The sequence below is a fragment of the Megascapheus bottae genome, chromosome 17, assembly GCF_031878675.1.
Source record: "Megascapheus bottae isolate mThoBot1 chromosome 17, mThoBot2.hap1, whole genome shotgun sequence".
Lineage (NCBI taxonomy): Eukaryota > Metazoa > Chordata > Mammalia > Rodentia > Geomyidae > Megascapheus > Megascapheus bottae.
The window spans coordinates 45,437,700-45,453,834 of record NC_143525.1 but is presented as its reverse complement, the minus strand read 5'-3'; the positions used below and the strand labels follow the sequence as shown (position 1 = coordinate 45,453,834).

At 47.1% G+C, this 16,135-nt stretch overlaps 1 protein-coding gene across 4 annotated transcripts in view; it reads right to left on the bottom strand.

Moving 5' to 3' along the window:
* Positions 1-2,899: 2,899 nt before the first annotated feature.
* Positions 2,900-16,135, bottom strand: part of Dusp14 (dual specificity phosphatase 14) — an 18,861-nt gene continuing 5,625 nt past the window's right edge. For 2 of the 4 annotated variants that reach the window (XM_090351212.1, XM_090351213.1), the window contains exons 2-3: positions 6,530-6,589; positions 2,900-4,169 (exon numbers count right to left, since the gene is read on the bottom strand). In XM_090351212.1, coding sequence (XP_090207338.1) covers positions 3,466-4,062 — 597 coding nt within the window. In that variant the 5' untranslated portion in view covers positions 4,063-4,169; positions 6,530-6,589 and the 3' untranslated portion in view covers positions 2,900-3,465. The remainder of the gene's footprint in view (positions 4,170-6,529; positions 6,590-16,135) is intronic. The other 2 variants (XM_090351210.1, XM_090351211.1) reach the window with 1 other exon arrangement.

Sequence of the window (16,135 nt, the reverse complement as noted above, 5' to 3'; positions counted from 1 at the left end):
TGAGTAGATAGGATTACGGGCATGAGCCACAGTGCCCACCTAACATACATTAGGAATTTTCTATCTTTTATTTTTTTACCAGTCCTGGAACTTGAATTCAGGGTCTGGGGCTCTGTCCCTGAACCTCTCTGTGCTCTACCATTTATGCCACAGCACCACTTCTGGCTTTTTCAGTTTATGTGGTACTGAGGAATTGAACCCAGGGCTTCATACATGCTAGGCAAACACTCTACTACTAAGCCACATTCCCAGCCCAGAATTTTCAATCTTGAGTGTTTCACTTGAGTATGTGACTTAAAGTTTCTGACCTAGACCTAGTTTCTAGTCATAAACTGACAAAGTCACTATTGCTTTTACATTATTTCCCCCTTCCAGGACAAAACTTGTGAGAATTCTGTGCTGTTCCATCCTCTCTATCATCCATTATCTTTAAGAAAGGTGCAGTGTTTTACACAGCCATTGATGTGGCCTCTGCTTTCACTTGCTGTATACCAGAATGTACAGGAAGTGTTGATGTTTCTTATTTGCTCCAGATGGCACATCCCTGGCCAGGAATGTCTGTCTGAGACTGCTGTCTGATTGTCACTAAGACGCCTTTCCATGCTCAGGGCTCGTGGAGGGAATGGGCCAGTTTTTTAGCAGGCTCAATCCTGCCACCATGGCACCAGAATAACCACGAGCTTTGGTCAGCCATGTCAGTTCCCCCATAGGACCAGAGAATGGATCCACCTCCTGGCCCCGAGGTCGGCGGGCCTCAGAATGCCGAAGCAGCTGTGAAGTGCGGCCCGCAGCAAGCTTTGTTATAACCTCAAGTGTCTGTTTACTAGATTGGACTCTGCTCTTAGATTTCCTTCCAGAATGCCTTGGATAACATGGCTTCCCGAGTCTGGCAGGTTTGGTCACACCTTGAGCTGTGCCAGAGGAAAATTCAAGTAGCCATCAAGTAAAACCTTTGCTATGAAAAGTATCCACACTTTACATGTGTTTAATACTTGAGATGTTTAGTTAGGTGCCGCTAATGAAGATGGGGTAAAATACTACAGGTAGTGTATACTTCCAAGAAGGCGGTTCTGGAGTCCCCTCTTCCCTGAGGTCACATCCCTGACCACCCCCAGACACCTGCCATGAGACCGGGGGAGGGGTCTAGGCTCTGAGGTCACAAGGGCAGCCAGAGTGGCCACACCTGACCCACCTCCCCACCCCCACATAAGTGGGGGCCATGCTGCTGCCGCGCCCTTCTGCCACGTGTCTCCACCACACGTGGTGGGCACATGCAGTTTGGAATAAAGCCTTTTTCCTTCCTGCCTGACTCCTGTATGGCGTTCTCTTTTATGGGCCTACTTCACTTAAACCTAACGCCACGGGGTTGGTTTGTCTTTGCATGCGCTGGAATGACTCAGCCCTGCTCTCAGCGTCACTTCAGCTCTTCTCTTGTTAGCCATGAGGACAGTGTCCTTGGAAACGGTAACCAAGGTTACTTCTTCCCATCCTGTGTATTGTGTCAGGCAGCTTCACCGCACTGTTTGGCGAATAGTAAGCATTTTTCTTTTTTGAGTATTGTGCTTTGCTTTTTAGATTTTTATGGGTTAGTAATTTTCATCTGAACATACTTGAGCTAGAACAGATCTAAGATGTACTAGGATATTATCTATGGTTTATTTCTCCTGTATCCTAGTTAGCATTCCATATGGATTGCATATTTAAAATTGTTTTAAGGTTATATGTAATCACATGGATTTTGTGCTTTAACATTTCTAATTTTGGGCCTAATTCACTTAAAGATATTACTTTTCTATTAGTATGTTCTTAAAAAGACTGTAGGGGTTGTGTTACAGAAATGTGACACAAATGCATGCTTTGTACTGGGGGCCACTGTGAAAATTCCCTCCTCACCTAACGGAAACAGCTTCTTTTGTGAACAGCTAATAAAGTGACATTTTCAAAGGCACTTGTGGCTCGGAGGGGTGCGCCTTAGCCCACAGTCGACCGCATGTAAGCAAGGCATCTACTGTGTTTCAATGTCTTCGCTAAAAGACTATACACCAGTGACACTCACGAGTCCTCTCCTTCCAAGTCCAGCTGAGAAAGGAACTTAATGAAACAGCTCTGGGTGAGATATGCCATGTTGCAAATACTTTTAAGTACCAGCATAATAAAGTTTTTCTCCATCTGCATTGACGTAAATACAGGGTTGTGACAGACCATTTTGTGGCTTTGGCTGTGTTAGCAGGAGTGAATGAGATTTAAAGGATGGTGTGGCTCTTCGTTGTGTGTGCAGCTGAACAAAGAGCTTCCTAGTTGCCCTGATTATAGACATTAAAAATCTTGACTCTGGGGGGCTGGAAATTTAGCCTAGTGGTAGAGTGCTTGCCTAGCATGCATGGAGACCTGGGTTCAATTCCTCAGCATCACATACATAGAAAAGGCCAGTAGTGGTGCTGTTGCTCAAGTGATAGAGCTCTCGCCTTGAGAAGCCCAGAGAGAGTGCTCAGGCCCTGAGTTCAAGCCCCAGGACTGGCCAAAAAAAAAAAATCTTGACTCTAAAAGATTCTGAGGATTTGTAATGACATTAACTGGTCTAAGCTTCTCTAACATATAAGGCAAGTGTAGGAAAATGCCATGCTACTACGTGCTGTTGGCTTTGTCTTTGACAGTTAAGAATTCACATAGTGGGCCTAGTGGTAAGAATTGGTTTGGTGGAAGATTGATATTTTGGTGCAATGTACTTACCAAGAGGGAACTGAAAACCGTACCTATCAAGGCAGACACTCTGCATGACGTCTGTCACTGCCGTGATTCAGCCAGGTGCCCTTTTTAAGCCGTGTTTAGCACATTACTAGGGAGCATCTTTCAGCAGCATACATGCACAGACATACCTTGATATTACTAGTAAAAGCTCTATGTTAAGCAGATACATTTATTAAAAATAATGCTCATATAATTCTGGGGCACATTGATTTCAGAAGTTTTTGCAGCAAATTTCATTATAATTACTTATCAACTAAATAACAAAGGTGTATTTAACTTACAGAGTCACTAAATGACAGAGAGGAGAGGAAAGACTAGGGGTAATCCAGGAGAAGCTCTATCGTCTCCCCTAGCTAAGCGTGTTAGTGGGCACCGCGGGCAAAGCCCAGCAGAGGAATTTTGCACTGCGCTCCTCCCGCACCTGCCGTGCTGCCAAAAGGCAAGGAAGTCAGAATAAAGCAGAACCAGTTTAGTAAACTGTTCAAATTGTTAAAAATGACTAAAAGCCAGTTCAAGATTTTCATAAACGCTATTTCAAAATGCTAGTTTAAAAACGCTCCATCCCCTTAGGTCCCCTCGTTATCTCTTAAAATAAATCAGAGCACTCAGTGTAAAAACACTCGAGGGAGAACCAGAAGTGAACCACTTGAAAGATGCAGGGAGCAGACGTCGTCGCAGAGCTGGTACTGCGGGGGCTGGCACTGCGGCCTCAGCAGCCTACATCCCCCAGTAAGGCATCAGGTGCCGGGACTCTTTCTCGTACACGTCTGGAACGACGCCATAAGGTGTCTGCACCATCTTCACAGTTGACTTCCCGAAGAGCTGGCACTCGTAGTCTATCAGCTGCCGCCAGAAGCCCACGTTGGGCCTGATGACAGGCCTCCGGGCTTTCACCCAGTTGTATGCCTCCAGCAGGCACACGTTGTGGAATTTCATCAGGTAAGCAATGCAGAGAGTGGCCGAGCGGCTCACCCCCGCGGCACAGTGCACCAGCGTAGCGCCATGCTTCCTGCTCACGCTGTGGATCTTGTCAGCCACTGTGTCAAAGTACAGTCTGATGGGGGCGTGGGGGATGTCAGCCAGAGGCACTTTGACATATTCAAACTGGGGCCAGTTGAAGTTGGGGATCTCGATGGTGGCATTCACGATGCAGGTGATGCCACGGGCCTGGAGGAGGTGCCGGTTGGAGGCTACGCTGCCTCTGCCCAAGAAGAGGGAGGAAGTGATTTGAGCAATGCCTCCTATGTCTCCCTCGGAAATCATCCGAGGGGCCATGAGAGTCCGTGGCAGCGTGCTGTGACCTCTGGAGCTCATGAAGATGGCGGCGATCACACTTGCATCGTCAGAGGCAAGACCGACAGAGGCTTATTGTCCACCAGGGAATGCACAGCTGCAGCCTCCTTCCTGGAAGGTACAGGGACCTGTCAGTACACGAAATGCCTTTTGCAGTACTCAGGAGAGAAGGAAGAAGATTCACAAGGGCTATTTTCTGTCAAGGATGTTGACAAGTCACTGTCTATTGATTAACAGGAAAAGTAGCCTACAGTGTGACATGTAAAAATCAATGTCAAACTGCACTCCTGGTGATTGTTTAAAACTACAACCTCTTAAGTAAAAATAGTCATTTTTAGTCAGATTAAGACAAGCCAGGCACAGTGGCTCATGCCTATGCTTGTGGCTATTTGAGGGTCTGGGAGAATTGTAGTTCAAGGCCAGCCCCATCTCAGCCAATTAAAAGCTGAGTGTGGCAGAGGGTACCTGCCATCCTGGCTATGTAGGGCGCCAATAGTATTTAGTAAGGGCAGCTTTGGCCAAAAGCCAAGACCCTATTTGAAAAGGAACAACAAAAAGGACTGACAGCCTAGATCAAATGGTAGTTACCAAAAGAAAAAAAAAATAGCTTAACTGGTTCCTAAAGAATCTTTCAAGAGGGGCTGGGAATGTGGCTTAGTGCCTAGCATGCGTGAAGCCCTGGGTTCAATTCCTCAGTACCACATAAACAGAAAAGGCCAGAAGTGGCACTGTGGCTCAAGTGGTAAAGCACTAGCCTTGAGCAAAAGCTAAGGGACAGTGTGCAGGCCCTGAGTTCAAGCCCCAGGACTGGCCATTTTTTTTTCAGGATCCTTTTCTCAGCCAGGAGTGTTTCTTGCTGATTAAGAAGGGATCTGAAGGGCCGGGAGTTTGGCCTAGTGGTTAAAGTGCTTGCCTAGCATGCATGAAGACCCGGGTTCGATTCCTCGGTACCACATACATAGAAAAAAGCCGGAAGTGGTGCTGAGGCTCAAGTGGTAGAGTTCTAGCCTTGAGAAAGTCCAAGGACAGTGCTCAGGCCCTGAGCTCAAGCCCAGGACTGGCAAAAAAAAAAAAAAAAAAAAAAAAAAAAGGGATCTGAATTATTTTTCCCAGTGCAGGATGTGGAACTCAGGACCTCACGCCTATTGGCAAGTGCTCTACCACTGAGCCACAGCCCAGCCAGAGAGCAGAAGTTTTTTCTCCATACAGCCCTGCCTTCCTGTACTGCTCAGCTATTTCCATGACTACAAGGGCTGTATTTTCACAAACCTAATTCTAAATACAAAGGCCTTACAAGGTGAAAAAAAAATGTTCTCCTATTAGGTGACTCACTCAATGAACAGCCTTTATGGACAAGAAAGAAATTGAATTGGATGAGCTGCAGAAAAGCCAGGTCACCTTAGGTGCTTTAAGTAACAAAGGGCTATTTCTTCTGTAATCTGAACCCTGGAAGTCCAGTTGAATCTGGGTACAGTACTGTGGCATTTCTATGGAAATAATGCCAGGGGATTTGGAAGTTATGGTCCCCTTGGTTGTTTTGTGATTGAACCCAGGACTGCAAGCATGCTAGGTAAGTGCTCGGCTACTTAGCTCCACTCCCAGCCCTTAAAAGGTCATGGCCTTGAAGTTTACTCTTGACTTTACATGGGCATTTTGCTCACTTGACCCCAGGTAAGGCTAAACAATAATTTTACCTTCCTCTGCCCTAAGCTCCATAAATGAATTTCACTGGATCCAGATATATGTTGGAATCAAAATCAGTTTAATTTCACTTTATATATTTGTATATATTTAAAAAAAATAGGGGGGCCGGGAGTTTGGCCTAGTGGGATAGTGCTTGCCTTGCATGCACAAAGACCCAGGTTCGATTCCTCAGTACCACATACATAGAAAAAAGCCAGAAGTGGTGCTGAGGCTCAAGTGGTTCAGCTCTAGCCTTGAGAAAGTCCAAGGACAGTGCTCAGGCCCTGAGCTCAAGCCCAGGACTGGCAAAAAAAAAAAAAAAAATAGAAAAGGAAAATATTGAAGTGAGCACAGTGCTACACACCAGTCCTAACGCTTGAAAGGTCAAAAATGAGGCCAGCCCGGGCTACACCACACACACAAAGAAAGACAGGCTTCCCGCCACTTTCCTCACTGTAAGGTCCCAGGGCCTCTAGTCTGTTCGCACGGGGAATGTACTTTGCACAACTGGTGCCACAGCCTGAGATGCTTTGTCGTCAGACCAGAGCATCCCAGGTGAGGCGCCAGTGGCTTCCATGTGGAATCCTATCTACGCAGCAGGCTCAGAGGCAAGCCAAACCAGGCAGGGAAAATCTGTAAGACTCCACCTCCAAGAAAACCAGCAAAAAGTTGTACTAGAGATGTGGCTCAAATGGGAATATCAGTCTCGTAAATAGGCAAGCTTAGTGGGTACAAGGCCTTGAGTTCAAACCCTTGTTAGGTGTGTGGATGCGGACGGCCTAGAGACAAGGTTGTTGCAACTTACCAATGCCGGATTTGGGAAGTCCTGGTGAACAGGGCTGTGTGCGGAGAAGAACAATCAGATCTGCAGAAAGACAAGGAGGCAAGGACAACGTGAGGAAGCACAACAGTTCACTATGACACCGAGTGTGTCTGGAGTAAATCCAGGTCTACTGGCTATTTCTGATGTGCACTTTGAGTGCGCCACTACCAATTTCTGTTCACAACGTAACCCATGGTGCACAAACATTTGGTGCAGTTTTTGCACACTGAACGACGTTTGCAGGGTGGCAACTCAGAAGACACTCACATAGATGGGATGTAAAGGCTGCAGAATGCTCACGGGGCCTGGCAGGGAACAAAACCTCTTGACACTCTGTGGACTCATGAGGGTGAGGAACTGGGCCAGGCAGCTCAGTGAGAAGAAGAGCTAAGCAAGATGAAGTGGCGGCCTGCTAGGTAGCCATGTGATTCCAGCACACAGAGGACCGAGTGTAGCCTGGAAAGAGCCTGGCCAGGAGTGAAGTCTTTCAGTGTGGCATTCACAGTGCATTCAGTGCAGCTTCACAGCAGAGCTGCAGGGCTGTGTGTAGCCACCGAGGCCAACCACGAACAGTGCTGGTGTTCAGGAGAGGAGAGGGAAATTCCTTTTCTTCAGGCTCTCATGGATGTAATGACACATCCATTTCCTGTGAGCGCCATGGAAGACAAGCGCCTTTCCGATAGGTCCCCTGCCTTTCCTGGATGTGTCTCATACTTAAATGTCACTTTGTTATGGCTTTCCCCCCGCCCCACCAGTCCTGGGCTTGAGCTCAGTGCATGAGTTTTCTCAAGGCTAGAACTCTACCACCTGAGCCTCAGCACCACTTCCAGCTTTTTCTATGTATGTGGTACCAAGGAATTGAACCTGGGTCTTCATGCATGCTGGGCAAGCACTCTACCACTAGGCCGAACTCCTGGCCCCTGTTATGGATTTCTTGAAGGGATAATGACATGTAAAACTAGATGTGTATATACTGTCATCAAGTATGTAATGTGTTTGAGTTTTGACATATTCATACACTTCATGACTTCAACAGAAATGTTTACCCTTCAAAATTTCCTCATGTAAACTGGGCGCTGTGGCTCAAGCCTGTAATCCTAGCTTACTCAAGAGGCTGAGATCTGAGGATCGCAGTTCAAAGCCAGCCCAGGCACTAAAGTCCATGAGACTCTTATCTCCAATTAACCACCAGAAAACTGAAAGTGGCACTGTGGCTCAAGGGGTAGAGCAGTAGCCTTGAGCTGAAGAGCTCACGTCCCATGACCGACCAAAAAAAAAAAAATTCATCATGTGCTTTTTATAACCCATCCTTCTAAACCTATTCCAAGCAACCGCGAATCTAGCCTTTGTCTCTGCAGTTTGTACTTCCTCAAGTTCTATATTAATAGAGCTCCGCAATTCTGTGGTCTGGGTTCTTTCATTCTAGCATTCCTCCATGATGTTGGATATACCAGTACTTCATTTATTTTTAATTGCTTATAGTTTACTGTGGAAATATTCCAGTGAATTGTTTCTAGTTGAAAACTATTATAAGTAAAGCTACTATAAATGTTTGTGCACAGGCCTCTGCTCTTGGTTATACATAAGAATAAAAGATTTATGACACATTTAGCACTTTAAAACTGTACATACTATATAGATATAAAAACCTATGACTCTATAGACATAATGTTTTTTCATTAATACGTTTCTATGACATACAAACTCTTAGCCTAATTTTGATTAAGTTCTAAATACTAAGTCCCAGTGATTGTAAACAGAAATGCCCTTCTTGAACACTTGTTTGTTAAACCTGTCGTTTAAAATATGATGTAAAATTTAAAAGAAGTTTATTGTAAGAGTGATGAACAGAGGGGTTACAGTTACATTTGTAAGTAATGAGTATATTACTTCTCGGATATTGTTATCCCTTCCCATGTATTTCTCCCACTTTGCCTCCCCTTCCCTCTAACAAGTTTTAAGGCTCATTTCCAACATATTGTCTTCTGAATATTGCTGTTACATTGGTTCATCCTTTGTCCTCTGTCTCGACATCTTGTTTTTCTCCTTCCCTTCCCTAATTTGAAAAAGTAAATAAATATTAAAAATAAAAAAAAACTGTAAAAAAGCCGGGTGCAGTGGCTCACCCCTGTCATTCTAGCCACTTAGGGCTGAGATCTGAGGATGGAGTTTCAAAGCCAGCCAAGCACTAAAGTCCTTGAGACTCTAATCTCCAATTAACCACCAGAAAACTGGAAGTGGTGCTGTGGGTCAAGGGGTAGGGTGTAGCCTTGAGCTAAACAGTTCAGGGACAATGCCCAGGCCCCAAGTTCAAGTCCCATGACCAATTAAAAAAAAAAAAAACAGAAGGATGGCTGGGAGTGTGGCCTAGTAGAACACTAGCTGTGAGGAAAGCCCAAGGACAGCGCCCAGGCCGAGTTCAAGCCCCAGGACTGGCGAAAAAAACAAAAGCAGGTGGTTGGTGTATGACTAGAATAACTCAGGAAGTTCAGGAAAGAGGATCAAAAATGTTGCTCAGTGGTAGAGTCCTTGCTGGCCAAGCCTGTGTGAACCCTGGATTCAACTCCCCTCAGGAGTGGGGAGAATTAAGAATAATCCGGTCCTGCTCCTGCGGTGCAGTGGCTCACACCTGAAATCCTAGCTACTCAGGAGACTGAGATCTGAGGATCAAGGTTCAAAGCCAGCCCAGGCACAAAAGGACCAGAGACTTCTGTCTCCAATTAACCTCTAGAAAACGGGAAGTGGGGCTGTGGCTCTAGGGTAGGACGGTAGCCTTGAGCTGAAGAGCTCAGAGACAGCTCCAGGCCGAGTTCAAGACCCATGACCCACCAAAAAAAAAAAAATAACCCACCCAGTCGTAACAATGGTTTATCATTTCCGAAGGGCTTGTCAAAACACAGGTTAGGGGCCCTGCTGGGGTTTCTTCTCTGGCAGTTCTGGCTGGAACTGGTATTTCTCAGTTGATACTGTTGGTCCAGGACACACTTTGAGAGCCACTGCAGAGTTTCCAGGCTTACCGTGACAGGTCTGAGTCACAGCACTGCCTCACACGCCCCGAGGGACACAGGTGGCCGGGCATCCTGAGGGGTGGTGGCATGAGGATGTGTGCAGCTCCTAACATGCAGCACAGCCCAGAACGCCTGCCACTCCTGATCTTTCCCTGGCAGAACCCTACTCGTTCCCAAAGCAGTCACTCTGGTCATCACACTAGGCCTTCACACTGGGCCACTTTCTCCACCAGGGGCAAAATCTGAAGATGCTCCCGGAATTCCCAAGTAGTTTCCCCCGGTCAGAACAGGCTCCGCCTCGCACCTGCTGTCTGGGAAGGCGCTGCCCCCTCCGGAGCGGGGAGAGGGGCTTGGCGGGCATGCAGGAGGCTTGGTGGCCCTTTTGTGTTTTGTTTGCAGCAGGCAGGTCTGGACCAGGGACCCAGGCAGCATGGAGGAGGCCGGTGCTCCTGAGCAGCCCGGGAGAGCAGACTGTGAGTCCTCAGGGCAGAATCTAAGAGACAGACAATTCTCCATCCCTGCTGCCACTGTCTCATGCCAGCCGGCAAACCTGCTTAACATGCCAAGGCTGCGTGTGAGCTTTAGAAAAACACCTCTGCCAGAGCACTCACAAGCCCTCGCGCCTCTTTACGATGGGAAGCAGCACATTCAGAAAGGATGACATGAGCTGCAACCTGGAGCAGGCAAGTGGAACAGAAAAGCTGGCTTCCAGCCCTGGGCCACACACTGCGCTTCAATGCGGGATGAGGGGCCAGGCGGGGATACCCTCACTGCCCCAGGCAAGCCACTGCCCCACACCAGCCAAGAAGGACACAGCAGACAGGAGACTGGGCTCAGACAGGCTGCGCTGCTCCCATTTCACTGAGCAGCCAGCACGGGCCGCCGGAAGCCCTCCTGCAGGCAAACGGACCCTGTGCAGACACCAGCAGGCAGGACAGATTGTGATGGATCGCATGACAGGTGCATCAAAACCATGGACAGGAAGACATGCCTGTCCTGACAAGCCTGGAAGGTTCAGAGAGGGGAACTGGGGGGGGGGGAGGGCTTTTGAAAAAAAAATGGGTGCTCTAGGTACCGAGCATCAAGCGCTGGGAGCTGAAGCGCAGCCGGTGTGCGGAGGCCTGGAATCTTAACACCACACACTGCGGGCACCAGTCCTGTTGCCATTGGCATCGTACCCAGAGTGGTGCGGGATGGCGCTGCTGGTCTGGGGTCACCGCCTGCTCTGAGCTCCTGTCACAGCGCTGTCATGGGGACTAGCGTCTTCCCCTGGTACTAACAACCAGTGGAATTAGTTACAAAAGTGGAGCGCCACTGTTTTTTCATGTGAAAAGGCGGAAAATGGCCACTGTGGCACCAGGATAATGGGAAATGACGGCTGTCTTAGCCTTGGGCACATTCCAGGTATAAGATACATACTGCAGGCCTACTCTGTTACTTTTTTTTTTTTTTTTTTTTTGCCAGTCCTAGTCTTGAGCTCAGGGCCTGAGCACTGTCCTTGGACTTTCTCAAGGCTAGAGCTCTACCACTTGAGCCTCAGCACCACTTCCAGCTTTTTTCTATGAATGTGGTACTGAGGAATTGAACCTGGGTCTTCATGCATGTTAGGCAAGCTCTCTACCACTAGGCCAAACTCCCGGACCCTCTGTTACTTTTTTATACTCAAAAAGTGTCTGCAATCTCACTTCCCCCTTCTACCAAGCACCTAGGTCTTAAAAACAAAGCAAAACAGCTCTTAGGTGGAATTCAGGCCTATAGTCCTATCTCCTTGGGAGAGTGAAAACACACCATCATGGTGCTAGAACAGGATTTTTGACAGACCTCAACTCATACGTGGGCAGTAAGTGGGAGGCTGAGATTGGGAAGACTGCAGTTCCAGACCAGTGTGGACAGAAAATCTATTGAAACTCCTTCTCCACAGAGGAACATTGTACTCTGGTACAGGCCTACCACTTGAACTATAGCACCACTTCCTGCTTTTTCTGTGTATGTAGTAACCAAGGAATTGAACTCAGGGCTTTGTGCATGCTAGGTGAGCACTCTACCACTAGGCTACGCTCCCAGTCCAATCTGTACATTTAAAATCAGTGTCTTGGTCATCTTTTGGGCAGCCCACAGAGTTGGTTGGGCTGTCAGTGCTGTATCAAGGAGCGGACGTCCACATGTGGCCACTGGGGGTCAGCTTGGGAGAAATCTGCTAGGCAGTTGTGCAGCGGCCGTGGGTCACCCCGGGGTCATCCCGGGAACATTATCAGTTAATAAGTGTGATGGAAAAGCAAATCTGAGATGTCCAGGGTTTACAGCCTGGACATAAAGCTAAAGCTTTCCAGGTATCTAAGAACAATTGGTATCTTTTGCTTCATTTAATTTTAGTGTGAATATTATTTCATATTACTCAGGTTCGGATTTTATCCTTAATGTTCTGCAAGAAATTTATTTTTCCTTAATGAAAAATAGCAATTTTATTTTGTAGGAGTGACTATTTTCACTTTCTCATCAATGAGATGGTTTTGAACTCAGAGCTTGGGTACTGTCACTGAGTTTCTTTTTGCTCAAGGCCAGCTCTATCACTTAAGAGTCACAGCTCCATTTCCGGTTTTATGGTGGTTAATTGGAGATAAGAGTCTCACAGACTTTCTTGCCTGCGCTGACTTTGAACTTCAATCATCAGACCTCAGCCTTCTGAGTAGCTAGGATTACAGGCATAAGCCACTAGTACCTACCTTTACAGGTTATTTCTGAAATAGGGTCTACACCATGAGCCACCTACTTTAGGCAGAGGGGGAAGAGAGCACAGTAATGAGGTAGAGGTACACATTGGTTCTCAGGTTGGGGTCATCTGCTCACAGGTGGGATTAAAATTTAAAATTGGGGGGGGGCCGGGAGTTTGGCCTAGTGGTAGAATGTTTGCCTAGCATGCAAGAAGACCCGTGTTCGATTCCACATACATAGAAAAAAAGCTGGAAGTGGTGTTGTGGCTCAAGTGGTAGAGCTCTAGCCTTGAGAAAATCCAAGGGCAGTGCTCAGGCCCTAAGCTCAAGCCCAGGACTGGCAAAAAAAAAAAAAAATTAAAATTAAAATTGGGGGGCCGGAAGTTTGGCCTAGTGGTTATAGTGCTTGCCTAGCATGCATGAAGACCCGGGTTCGATTCCTTGGTACCACATATATAGAAAAAGCCAGAAGTGGTGCTGAGACTCAAGTGGTAGAGTTCTAGGCTTGAGAAAGTCCAAGGACAGTGCTCAGGCCCTGAGCTCAAGCCCAGGACTGGCCAAAAAAAAAAAAAAAAAGAAGAAAAAAAAAATTGGGTCTCACCCAGCTCAGTGTTAGGTTACTTGTCACTCATTCCCACAGCAGGAATTACTGAGTTGCTATGTTTAACACACCATGCTAAGTTAGTACTACAGATTGTGGAAAACTGTATTTGCTGAAAGTAACCACAAAAGTATCTCCCCATCTCGCAAGTTCTTACAACACAGTCCTGACTCTCCTTCCATCCAGTGATGGAGCTGATGTCGCCTCCCCTTGGGCCCAGAGAAACCTTCAACCAAAACAAAAACCAAAGAAACTACAGAAATGGGTCAGGAGCAGGGCCTAATGGTAGAGTTCTTGCCTAGTATGCACGAAGACCCAGGTTCAATTCCTAGGTACCACATACACAGAAAAAGCCAGAAGTGGTGCTGTGCCTCAAATGATAGAGTGCTAGCCTTGAGAAAGCCCAAGGACAGTGCTCAGACTCTGAGTTTGTCAAGCCCCAGGATTGGCAAAAACAAAGCAAAACAAAGACAGCAACAACAAAAGAAAAAAACACAGAAATGTCTTCAAGGTGAGATTATAAACACGTTCCATGTCCCCACCTCCTTCTCCTGGGACTTGCTGTTGGAACTCAGTTGCTATGATGTGAACCAAACAGCCTAGCAGATCTAACACATTTTCCCAGGCCATAGGCGTGTGAGGCCGGCTGAGGTTCCTCAGGGACAGCCAAGTCCCTCACTAGATTCGTATTATCATACTTCAGTAGAGCTGCCAGTGGGCCTGTCATCTCCTCTAATCAAGAAGCTGAGATCCAGAGTCATGGTTCAAAGCCAGTCAGGACAGAAGAGCCCAAGAAACTCCCACTCCAAAATCACCGGCAAAAAGCCAACCTGGAGGCATGGCTCAAGTGGTAGAGTGCCAAAGAAGCAAGCAAGTTGAGCGACCTGAGTTCAAACCAAGGTACTGACAAAAACAAAAAGGCTTTAATGTGATTCTGTTTTTTACCTGAAGACTCAGCCATTGTGAAGCATAGACAAACCGTTCCCATTACGTGGGGTCCATATTCCTGATTTACAGGAATCTGTGTACACAATACAAGTATGTATTTTGCACTACTGAGTTTGGGAATTACATTATGCAACAATAATTGCAACTGGGATACAAAGACTAACAAAATACAACACTGCTAGGATTTTAGCATCGTAAGGAGATGGTGCATGACACTCACAGAGAGATAACTGAGTAACATTAACACTAAATGACTCAAACACTAGCACAAACAGGGGCCCAGAAGCAATGCAAGGAAAAGGCACAGAAGTGAGGCAAAACAGAAAAATCAGTATGTGGTATGCCTAGCTCTTCCTGGAGGAGGTATATGAGTCCATTTTCTATGGTTATAACAAAATATCCAAACTAGTTATTGTATAAAGAATAATCCTAGCTACTCAGGAGGCTGAGATCTGAGGATCAAGTATCAAAGCTAGGAAGAGCACAAAAGGACCAGAGACTCTTATCTCCAATTAACCTCTAGAAAAATGGGAAGTGAGGCTTGGCTCAAGGGCAGGGTGGTAGCCTTGAGGTGAAGAGCTCAGGGACAGTGCCCAAGCTGTTCAAGCCCCATGAGTTCAAGCCCCATGACCCACAAAACAACAACAAATAAATAAATAAAGGATAGCATGTACAAGGCCCTGGGTTCAATCCCAGCACCATTCTCCCTGTGCCCCCCTCACACACAAAAAAAGAGGTTTATTTAGCTTGTAGACTTGAAGGCTATAGTTCAGCCTATATGGAGGGCCTCGGGCTGTGTCATCTAGCAGATAGCATCCTGGAAGGAGTTCATGTAAGAGGGGGAAAAAAAATCACATGGCAGAACCAGAAGCTTAGAGCTTGCAAGAGGCCAGCCTTACTCTTCCTAGAATTCAGAGGGATGGGAAGTCACTCAAGGCCAGCACTAATCCCTAATCTCTTGGGGGCTGGGGAGCTAGGACTGCAATGACCTAATTACCTGGAAGTAGGCCCTCCCCACACTGGAAACCAAATGTCATGAGGGTTTGGGGGACACAGTAATCAGGCCAATCAAGCCAGAGCAGGAAGTAGAGTGGACTACCTACCCGCCTTTCCTCCAATGCATTCAAAGCACGCTGCCATTCCTGCTCTGGGAGTACCCCGTTTGTAGACTCCTGATGAAGCGTCCTCAAAATGGGTGACCTTGGTCCTGAACCACTGACGCCCCCTGGGGCCTGACAGGCAGAAGAACCTCAGGCAGCATCTCCAGCAGAACCCCTAGTTACAGATCTACACGATCAGGCTCTGCAGTTTAACAGGAGATCCCTGCAGTGAGCACTGTGAGAAGAGCCTCATTAATCCGCCTCATTCTGCCTCTTGGGTCTGTGGGTCTTGCTTGAAGCAAACTCCAGTGCCGACCACCCTCCCCACCCTCCCACCCCACTCCCCCGATTGTCTCAGGAGTATGCGGGGCTCCTGAGGATGGGCCTTGCTCACCACCACCGTTCCCACAGGAGGAGTCAGAGGTAAAGAGAGGTGAGCGAGGCTTCAGAGAAAACAAGTAACCCCTCTGGGACCAGAACTCATGCCATGCAAGCTGACCGGGACCTCAGATCGACTTCTGGCTTCTTTTTTCCTTTGGTGCTTAATTGTTATCCAATGGACTTTCCTACGTGGGTTGGCTTCAAATTGGGATCCCTAAATCTTAATGTCCTGACTAGCCAGGGTTACAGGTGTGAGCCTTCAATACTCAGCCCAAAATACTTTTTTGAAACAGAATCTCCTGTGTAGCACTGGCTGGCCTTAAAACTAATGATGTTCCTGCACATCAAAACTCAAAAAGTGATTCCCTTTACATGAAGGGCAGCCAGAGTCACCAGTTGATTTGGTGAGAGAACTGGCAAAACAACCTGTACAGGACAACAGCTACATAAGCAGCGTTTTTAACTAAAAATCTTGATTTCAAAGCTGCACACACTTGTGGCAATGCTCTTCCTGGTTTTATTTGTGCCTAGGCCCTCACAGCTTCTCGCAGGCTCATGTTCCAGTCTTTGCTCTTCTGGGAGGGAGGCTGCGGTTTCATTGTCTGTCATGTTAAAGAGATTTTCCTGGTCCATGTCCACATGCAGAAAAACCTGCTACCAACTATTCATGCTCCAGCTATCTAGAACAAAAGCCAAACCAAGTCCAGCAGTTGCTTACCGATTTCAAGAGCCCTTTTGTCCAGTGAGATGCCAAGATGGCAGAGGGAGTGGAAAAGCTGAGCAAACAGAAAGGGAAGTGGCCCTCCATGAGAGCAAGAATTGCAAGTACCCAGGTGGGC